At 41.4% G+C, this 10924-nt stretch overlaps 1 protein-coding gene across 3 annotated transcripts in view; it reads right to left on the bottom strand.

The window, feature by feature from the left end:
- Positions 1-1204: 1204 nt before the first annotated feature.
- The window catches only part of Slc7a2 (solute carrier family 7 member 2), a 60589-nt gene continuing 50869 nt past the window's right edge, over positions 1205-10924 (bottom strand). For all 3 annotated transcript variants that reach the window (XM_013352013.2, XM_005362546.3, XM_026786912.1), the window contains exons 9-12: positions 10380-10585; positions 8948-9114; positions 7982-8090; positions 1205-6674 (exon numbers count right to left, since the gene is read on the bottom strand). In XM_013352013.2, the coding sequence (XP_013207467.1) occupies positions 6478-6674; positions 7982-8090; positions 8948-9114; positions 10380-10585 (679 nt within the window). In that variant the 3' untranslated portion in view covers positions 1205-6477. The remainder of the gene's footprint in view (positions 6675-7981; positions 8091-8947; positions 9115-10379; positions 10586-10924) is intronic.

Below are 10924 nucleotides of genomic sequence, written 5' to 3'. Positions count from 1 at the left end.
TGGAGGAATACAGACTTATCAACAGTCTTAGGTTATCCAAGATCATAGTGAAATTTCCTTACTGCCCTTATAATGCTTTTCTCATCTATGGGTTATTTGCTACATAGTATTTTAATTATACATCTTAATGTTTTCAATAATTAAATCTCTCACTGCTCTTTTTGACCTTATTTACTTAAAAAAATCCCTTCAAAGTAGCACATGCTATTAAGAATTTGCTTAGGCAAACAAACAAGCAATTTTTTTTTTGGTCTAAATTTTGGGACTCCCTACCCTGTTACAGAAATAAAGATATTTAAGTTTTCTAAACAGCCTCCCATCTAATCAAGATGGATGCTTTCAAAAATTACAAAATTATTTTTTTTTAAGCCAGACACTTTTTGTTTGAGGTTTCTCTCTAACAAGGATTGCCCTTGCTGTCCTTGATCTTGCTACATAGAGGCCTGAACCTCATAAAGATCCACCTGCCTCTGCCTTCCAAGGCCTGGATATAGAGGTATGTGCCACCAGGCCTGGAAAATAGACATTTTTGACATTCTCAAAGCCAGTCATCAAAGGTAACATAGGCTAAGGCAAGGATCCAAGTTACATCATTTCTCTCTCCTCACCTTATTTTTGAGGGAGTCTTTCATTGAACCCCAAGATTGCCATTTAGGTTAGATTAGTAACTTCCCAGGATCTGCTTACCTCCACCCAGAATACTGCCTCTAGCTCTGGCATTACAGGTACATGTGACCATGTCTAATACTTACATGGGTGCTGGGAATTTGAATGCAGCTCCTCTTGCTTTCACAGAAGTGTTCTTCCTGCCCCCCCCCAGCTATCTCTACATCCCCTTATCAAGCATTTTGCTATGATGGGATGGATGATAAGGAGCTTAATGAAGATCAATGTCAAAGGGACAGGTCCATGGACTATCAGTTGAAGAGGTAATCTCAGACATGGGATCTTGGAGTGGCATGCTTCAAAAACAGCCTCATGTATCATGAGGACTAAAGTTTTGTGGATGTTTCTTTCCTATCTTATAAGACCTGGTAGTCACAGTGACGGCTCTCCAATAATGAAGAAGATTACATTGTATTGTGTTTCTGAGCTTTAAAGGTCCTTAAATTCAGAAACCAAAGACAAAATATAAGCTTCCAAATTTTAAGTGAGTCTGAAATGTGTGCTTTTATGTTGTGTGATACACATGCATACTAAATTATTATAAGTCATATTAAGGTTTATTTAAAAACACATGGTTACATTATAAAGCATAACATTATAACAGCTGAAGCAGCAATAGTTTTTATTACAAATTCTAAAAAAAGGAGTTCAACTTTATATGTAAAAAGGAACACCAATTATCATTAAAAATCAAAACTATTTCATGAACAAAACGTTTTTACATTTGCACAAGTACTTACAATAGGGTACTTGTCGGGTTTTGTAGACACAGAAGTTCTGGATTGTTTTAGGCCTTCATGCACAACTGCTATTAAATATAACGATAACAAAATAAAGCAATAAAACAATTTGACACTGCTAGTGGACATGAAAAACGTGGGGCACAAAATAAAGCAATAAAACAATTTGACACTGCTAGTGGACATGAAAAACGTGGGGCTCATCAGCGAGGTGTGGGTACAGTAGGCCACCCTGCTGGCAGTACAAAGCTCCTTACCAACACAGGCTCTTGACCATGCAGGAAATACAGCAGGCCAGGCCCTACCATGCCAGTTCCAAGACACAGCCACACCCCTCCACGAGTCACAGATATTCCTTGGTCCTTATTCCCCTAAACAGACTGATGAGATACCTAGAACTGAAGTTAAGGATTCCACATGACCATAATTCATTAGAAGTTCTTTACTCTACCTCACTATCTTAGACACCTCCAGAATGTAAGCACAGACACCCCCATACAGCAGGCTGCCTGGTCGTGGCATTAAATGGGGCTCCTAGCTGGAAATCTCTATGGGGCCATCAGGGGTCAGAAAGGCTGCTTAGAGTCCAGAGATTGTGGCAGCAGCTTCAGGACTTGGGTAAGGACAGACAAGTAGAGAACTCCTGGCCATAGTGTTAAAATAGGGTTATGCTATAACAGAATACATTTGAAACCAATAAGAGAAAAACTGTGTAAATATAAACAATCATGAATTCTACAAAAGCCAACACCTAAACCAGTAATACAACAGTAGTATCAGACCTCTCAAAACCCACAAAGCTATTTTAAATTCTTTAAATACAAGTATATAAGGAAAAAAACCCACCTCAGCTAAACAGTGAAGTCTAGCGACCTTATCTTCACATCTAGAGCTAAGATGACCTTTGCTGGCATTATTTACTACATGAATTTCAGTACTTTTCCTTGATATATAAAGTAAAACATGTACAGAGAAGGCACTGTTTTGGAACTAGCAAAACAAAACAAAACAAAACAGCAACAAAAAACCAGATAACGGCACCCCTGCCACCAACCCCTACACACTATGTGAATATGAACCATCCATTCACAATGCTTGAAACCAATCTTCTAAAGTGCTGTGGAAACTGTATCTTAGGGACTATTGTCTTCTAAAGTGCTATGGAAACTGTATCTTAGGGACTATCATCGTCTAAAGTGCCATGGAAACTGTATCTTAGGGACTATCACTTGAAGGGTATCTGGAGAAATCCCAAGTAGTGCTGCAAAGAAGCAAGAGCTGGGATTTTAGTGCAACGTCATCATCTGGGTGGCGATTTGGGAATACACTCTGATTTTCTCTCTTTACGTAGCCACCAAATGTGTGTGAATGTACGCAGGCATGTGTGTGTGTGCCCACACTCTGCCATACTATATGATGGGAGAAGGTAAGGTGCAGTTATTCCTTCTGTCTCCTTAGCACCGTAGGGCAAGCACTCTCCTTCACCTCTACTAGACGGTCAAACAAACTTAGAAAATTATCTAGCAACAATTCTGAATCACAGTGTTTTATTAGAAAACATTCGGGATATGGGAAAAATTTGGTTAAAAGAAAAGCTTTATAAAGATTAAAATTATCTAACCTTTTCTTCTTTAGGAAGACTATTCAGATGCTGGTGTTCCTTTTAAATTAGTTACGTTTAACTCAAGTTAACAAACCAACAATAGTTTCAATGTTAATTTTACATACTAATGTTGATACATATGTATATAATATTTTGGTTAGTTTCCTTGACTTGTTTCACTAAGGAAACAAGATTGAGATATTTTAGTGTATCTCATCGATTCTAGTTAAGTTTTTCTCAGGAGTTTCTAAACCTGAGTTTTCATAAGCGCCCTTTTAAATAAATGATTGGTGTGATCTTACGTGCTAATCCCCAGAGCATTCTCTTTTGTGAAGAGTATGAAGTTAAGGTGCTGCAAGGAGACCATCTCACTGAAAATGCCAACAACACAGTTCTCAGGGTAAGAAAAAGGTAAAGTACTACAAACTGTTGCTCACCGTGATGAATAGAAGAAGGCGTCCACATTTGACTTTCTGTATCGTTTGCTCGCTAGTCAAATCTATACAAAATATTTGGGTGATCCTACAAAACAGAAAAGGACGCTCTGCTCACAGTGTTATGAACTCAAGTTCAGGGGGACAGAGGGTTGGCAAAGAGGTGGTAGTACTGGCGTTTGCTGGCAAGCACACACAGGCACAGGTGTGTCAGAAACAATGCCACAGAAACAAATAAACAAGAACATCCCAAGGTTCCTACCCCTACTCCATTCAGATTCAAAAGCACCCGTCATAATATACTAGAGCTTAGTGATTTCATATTAGAAACATGATAAATATGTCTTAAAGAATCTATCTATAGAAAACATACATATAAAATTGTAAATTTTAAAATAGCTTAAAATCTAAAATATCTATCGATATAAAACATTAGTCTCTCGCCACATCAATTGGGTTTTTATTTATGTAACAATATCACATCCAAAGCTCATCATAAACCCAACTTACTTACATGCTGATAACCAAAAGCCCCCCACAAACACACAAACATACAGCACACAAACATATGTCAATGTGTTTATAAACACTATACACATACAGACTTGCTTATCCATTTGGGTCTTCACAGAAAGAGCATGGTCTCTGACAAAGCATCTTTCACAGACATCCGTGTTTCCAACGTGTTTTGGTGTGAACATCCTCAGTGGGCACAATACTTCTAGTTGCCTACCACGGTCCAGACATATCTGTTTTTATTACAGTAAGAAACTCAGAGATTCGTGTATGACCTTGTTCGCGTTTTCTGTGTGAAGGGCACTGCTGTAAAAGCAGTATTTTTTTTTAATTTAAAATTTTTAAGAATTTTTTATGTGAGTATATAGTTCTGATAATTTCTATCATCCCTTTCCCTCTCCAATATTCCCTACTCCCTATCAAATATATGACCTCTTCTTTATTATTGTTACATATATACATGTGTGTGTATGTATGTAACCTGCTGAGTCCACTTAGTATGGACAAGTGTGTAATGCTGACCACTTGGGACTACTTAACTGACAAGCGGGCTCATCCCTGCTTCTCCCTCCCTGGGCAGCTACTAATGGTAGCAAGAATCCCTGTCCATGCTACAGTGCTTCTCATACTACTTTAGCCTTTGATTCTTCTACATTTCTTCTGTGGTAAAAGCAAGCAGTGGAAAGAGTATCTGGGCTTTGGATTTTTCTCACGTGCACCCTGGAAACTTTGGAATGTCAGCGCTAAGCCCTGGGTCAGAGAGGCATCGTTAACAACCAGGAGCCCAGAACCTGTGTCTGCTTAGCTGATACTTAGCCACAATTAACGTCTACTTCCACACGAAGGATGACGACTGCTTGGAAACGGCATCAGTAAAATCAATGTTCTCTTAGAAGGATTATGAAAAAGCAATTGATCTCCTTGTCTTTGGATTACACAAGGCAACTAGCATTCTTGGTAACACATGGTTGCCTGGGAGTGCCGCCCCTGTGTTACCTGTCTGGCCTCTAGATTTATCTAACACACCATTTAATTATTTATACAAAATTAACTCACAAGGAATAAGAATGATTGGAGATTTATAACCCACTATCAGAGAGCCCTATAAAGTAAAATGTAGCAATCAGAGAATCTTACTTATGAAATTTATTTAGTCATATACAAAGATCACTGTGCTTTTAATTCGATTTGGTTATTTAACTCAAAGTTTTATAAAACTGTGTTCTGAAAGTAACTGATGATTTATTGCATAATATCAGAGCTGTGTTAATAGGTTTAATGAGGCCAGTTAAAAGCAAATGAAGCAAAAAGTGGTAAATGATGGGATGGGGGCAGGAATCTCTAAACATTTCTAAAAGAAACAGCAGAGGTTTATTAGGTCTAAAATCCAAAAATTGGGCTCAAATGCCCTGTGAGATTGGACTAGCAATATGTTCCTGCATCCCTTTATCTTCTCCTTCTCCTTCTCCTTCTTCTTCTTCTTCTTCTTTACATTGCAAAGATAGAATTTGCTATCACATCTATTTCCATGTAGGTCAGAGAAAATATCAGAGCAAAAGAGCGATCGATGTAGCAACAGAAGCTGAGCTGTGATTGCGTATTAAGTAACAGAAAATAGCCTGAACCATTCCACCAAGCATGGGACACAGGGGCTTATACTGCCCTCACTCATTTTTAAAAACAGAAAGCCTGTCTGAGCCTCTCTAAGTCTCTCTGGTCCTCTGGCCGTGGGATGGGACCACATTTATTTTCTCGCTTAAAGGGTCCCGAGCAGGTCCTAGTACCTCTCCCAAGTCCTTGATGGAGGTGAGGTTGGGGGAACATGCCACTTAGAGCAGGCAGAAGCATTCTATTTAAGGACCAAGGCTCTCAAAACCAGGACTGACCATCTGGTGTCACAGACTCACCTCTCCATCCTGTCATACTGAATAAAGGCACGCTCCCCCTGTAAAGTTTAGTAAAGTCCTAGCAAGTAGAAGAAGACAACGTGTAATAACTCTAAAGGCACTGTAATGTATAGAAAAGGCTCATTCCTTATCTCCTGCTCACCCTGATCACTGCTAAACATCACGACAGGTGGCTGCACTCTCAGTACGCCCAAGTTGACAGTCATAGACCTAATAAAGAAAGCCACCACTACTTCCCTAACCTCCCAGGACATATCAGAACACACTTCTGTTCCGCAATACACCCTCTATTAGCATGTGCCGTATATGCCACCCATCACGACGCTGGAAAAACGTCACAGTAACAAAAGCCAAGAACATTTAAAATTCACATTCCCAAACATACATGGACGCCACACGGACACGTTACTTTGGGGATACTCATTGCTGAGGAGTGCGCTCAGGCAGGTTCCCCAGACACAATAATTCACCATCTGAAGAGAGGCTGTCTGGAGGAGGAAGTGTAAGTTAGGTGAGCCATGTCTGCAGCCATCTCATGACATCCCAGCACGATGGTGATGTCCCGCATAGTTTACTCCTTAGAAGTGATGTGGTGAGACTGTGGGCCGGCATCAGCATTCGCTTGTCTTTTCATGGAATATGAAAGGTAAACTGAGGCCCCTTTGGTGATGGTCGTTTGCCTGCACGGCGGATTTCTCTTCTGTTGCTGCGCTGATGTTGTCTGAATAAACATCTTCATCATCTTCCTCATCCCTGGGGTGACCCTCCAAGCTGTGTCTAATGCCGTAAGCGAAGTAAATCAGAAAGCCTTCGGGGAGAGGAAGCATATCAGAGTGTTAGGAAATGTTTTAACTTGGAAAACAATACAATAAGTCTCCTCCTCTCTTTCTGTGCAACCTGGGAAAAACCAGAATGAGTGCATATATAGTATAAAAGTGCAACCTCCTGAGTCTGCTTTTGTTATGCACGTGGATACGGCTTCAGGGCTGGCCACTCTGCATGGGACGCCAAGTAAGGGGGCTCATCCCTGGGAGAGGCTAATTCTCCTTCTGTGAGCAGCTGTCAGTTGTTGCCTGTAATTCCAGGGACCATCAACTTAAGAGTATGTGTGTGTGTGTGTGGTGGGGGGGACATAGGAGGGGTGAAAAGGAGGTACTTTGGTGGGGCTGGAGGGAGGGAATAGTGGAGGGAAAGTAACATAATTATATTTCAATTTAAAACACATTTAAATAAAAGTAAACCATCTTTAAAATGAAAAACAGAATGTGGAATTAAGATGTTGCATAGATTGCCTATCTAGACAGAAAGCACCTCTGAGTTTGTAATCCCCCAACCCTACAGAATATAGTTTTCTCTCAACAAGTATTTTCAGACAGCAGTTATATGGAAATTTTCCACTTACGCTCTCAAATCTCAACAGAATAACTTTAAGCAGAATGATGGGTGACGCTCACATTGCACACTGAACCCCAGCAGTGGGTTATCAGAGTCATGGCTGGGTAGCCTGAAAAGCATGCCTGTGCTCACAATGAACATGGACATCCTTCTACCTGTTACTGTCAAACGGGAGGCGTAAGGCCTGAGCACCAAACGACTGTCACTAACTGTGCTAACTGTGGGGGAAAAGAAGGCAATGCTTTAAGTGCCCTTAGAAGATAATTACTTATAAATATGTATTTTCTCATGCTACGTTCTAGTTTAGACAGCCGGGTAAGGGTTTGGCACTGGCACTGTTATGACAAATATTTGAGGACTTCATTTTCTCATTCATAAGTTGTAGAAAACAGAATCTATGTGAACTCCAGGGTTAGTGGGAGATAAACGAAAACTAGCATCTGAAGGGCTGGAGACGTGGCTGAGTGAGAGAGGCTGGGAGAGCATGTCTGAGGCCTGGGTTGAGTCCTCAGCCCAACAGAAAAGAAAATGAAAGGGAAGAAAAATAAAGAAAAGGTTTATATTTGGAAACACTGGGAAAGTAATCATTGAGAGGAAGTCATAATGAAATGAAACATAAAGAAATGAACAGAATGTTTAGTTGGAGGAAGGGAGTGAGCGCATTCCCGCAACCACAGCCGACACAACAAGGCGAACCAACCTCCAGATAACATGACTTACCAAGCACCATCCAGATGCTAAATCTGACCCACGTGTCCGCACTTAACTGGACCATCAAGTAAATGTTGACCAGGATGCTGGAGGCTGGCAGAAAGGGTAAGAACGGGACCTATGGGAAGAAACATCCTTTGAGTCCAGCGTTTACTGTGGAAACATATTCTCCAAGTGATTCCAAGGCAGTGTCGATATCTGACATGTAGTTCTACTGTGTCACTGAGCTCATAGTCTCAAAAAATAATTCAGGAATTACTTATTCAGGACCTGAATAAATACCAGGGAACTAAATAAAACTAGGGAAAGGAGAATCACCATTCACATCACCTGCAGAAGTGGAAAGAAACACAGTGACTCCTGCCGATTTTCATTAAGCCACCACAGGGCTTAGCATCAGTGTGGCTCAGAGAGTTCACTGCTCTCATTTATCCATCAACAGGGGATGCTTCTGGATCTCTGGGTATAGGTAGCTCTGTTCATACCCATGCCTACCCCTAGCTCCAGTGGTGCAGGGTAATTTAACAAGCACATGAAGGCACTGGTGGGGATGAATCCTCACAAGAGGGCTTCAAAGTTCTGAAAATAAAATCCTCAAATTATCTTCCTTCCTTCATTTCTTTTCATCCTCGTTTATTTTTTTAGTGCTAGGGATTAAACCCACAATCTCATCAATTACTTTTCTGATACTATAGACTATACAACACAAAATTTGTTCACTGTATGAATGTATGCATGTACGCATGCATACATGTTTGTATGTGTTCATGCATGTATATATGTACACATGCATGCTTACTCAGGTTTTGAGAAGAGCAGTAAGACAACTCATGTACTGGGACTAAAGGAATTCATTAAAGAATTTTGACAGTCTTGTTCCTTGTTGGCTTTTGTTTAGAAAAATTCAATAAACACAGAACACATACAGAGGAAGTGTATTTAAGAACTAGGATTTCTGATGATTATTTCACTTACCATGAAGGCTACTTTTTGTTGATTCTGTGGCTGCCTCCAAATAGTCAGAATGACGGCCGTGCAGAGAACAAGAAACAAGGCGAGAAGAGCCAGGCTCCAGGCTTCCAGTCTGGCAATGGCCTGGACTCCGTACGTGGTCAAAACACTCAGGCCCAGGATGAGAAAGGCTGTGGTGTCAGTACACAAGCAGAGTCAGCACATCCTTGTCTCAAGTCGCTCAGTCCTAGGGGTCTAGCCTGGTGCAACACCAGGTTCTTTATAATCTATTTTGCCACACAGACCCCTCACTTCTTTTCTATTGTAAAAAAGAGACAGTCTACTTTACCCATGTAAGAATCATGCCCTCATGTCTGTCTTTTCAGAAGTCAACCTCCCCACTTGGCACTAACATCCTGCTTTGTCTGACGTGGTGAGGGCTCCTAGTTTCCTACTCTTAGACTACATGAATAGGATCATTTTTGGTGGGTGTGCGGTTTCCATTTCTTTTCAAATGAAGTATGGCAGCTTTGACTATATTAAGCTAGTATAAAGATTATTTGTTAATACAAAGAAATAATATCCCACGATCTGAATCTTTCTTCCACATTCCAGGCAACGATGTCAGGCTTCTTCTGATCATCACATAGGCAATAAAAGTCCCTCCTAGTCACTCTCAGAGAAGCCTGATTTTCTCTAGCTTGCAACGATCTTATTGTACAGTCCTCAAGAGCAAGGGCAGTCTGTCTGACCACCCCAAGTATTCAGAACACAGATAATGCCCAGTAGACGTCACTAAACCTATAGGAGGCTAGGTAACCAGAAGAGCTAACAAAACGCTCCTATATTGCTTCCCAATACCATTGGGGTCCAGTTCTGTTACTTGGCCTGATTCTTTAACACAGGGAGCACCCTGAGCTAATGGAGTGTGCCAGTTTCTAATTCTGCAACTCTTCCTGTAGGAACTCCTTGCATCTGTATGCATATGTGTGATTATGGGAAATGTGTGTCAAAGCACTCACGTGGAAGTCAAGAGAGATAGCCTTGGATGCTGGTGGCCGCCTTCCACTGTGTCAGAGGCAGCCTCTCTTATTTGTCACAGTGTGCAGCAAGCTACTAAGGGATTCTCTAACTCCCACCTTGCCGCAGCAACACCAGCAATACGAGCACGTAATTCTCCATCCAGCTTCGCACGGGTTTTTGGAAATCTTAACTCAGAGCCTCACGTTGGTGCAGTATGTACTTTATCCATGGAGTCCGCTCTCCAGCTCATAAGTCTTCCTACAGGATATAACTCGACCATAACTACCAGCACCTCCGTAGGTCAAATTTCATGTCTCAAATTGGCTGCTAACATATCCCGGGCAATGTGAGGCCTTGTCTTTTGCCTTCCACAAAGACTGGTTCTACATACCCAAATCTGTTGGATCTTCGAACGTGCTCAGTGAAGACTTACCCAGGAATCCCACCAGAAAGCTCACGAGGGAAGCGGACTGTCGGGTGGGCAGAGCAGAGGGGTTGAAGAGGGCTCGGAGGCTGAAACCTTGTCCTTGTAACATGGTGACCTGGGACTCGCTTTTCGAGGTTGCGTTGGTACATGATTCCAGAGTTTCCTTCTCAGGGGTGTATTTGGGCTGCTCGTAACACAAGCCAGGTTGGTACCTATCCCCAAATAAATATCAGTGTCTTTACTCTCATCAGCCCAAATGAAGCTGTCACCGCAAACTCTTTGGTGAGTGAGACACTTTACAAAGTCGCAGTGGGTACAGTCAGGTGACCAGCCTCATGACTGACTCCAACTCACAGTGTGCTGAGCCAGGCTACAAACCTCCTCCATCAAATCCCCACAGACACTCTGAACTTCCTCTCATTGATCTTTAGCCAGAAAGTTGTATAGCAGATGCCAAAAAGTAAAGTTAGAAATAAAGGTGAAGCAATGATGACAACTGGATGGTATCTGCAGTCCCCTTCCCCAGTGGCACTGGGATTTATAAAAAGAGT

Source organism: Microtus ochrogaster, linkage group LG7_11, assembly GCF_000317375.1.
Source record: "Microtus ochrogaster isolate Prairie Vole_2 linkage group LG7_11, MicOch1.0, whole genome shotgun sequence".
NCBI classification, from domain to species: domain Eukaryota; kingdom Metazoa; phylum Chordata; class Mammalia; order Rodentia; family Cricetidae; genus Microtus; species Microtus ochrogaster.
Note: the sequence above shows the minus strand (reverse complement) of the source record. Positions and strands in the feature narration are given on the sequence as shown.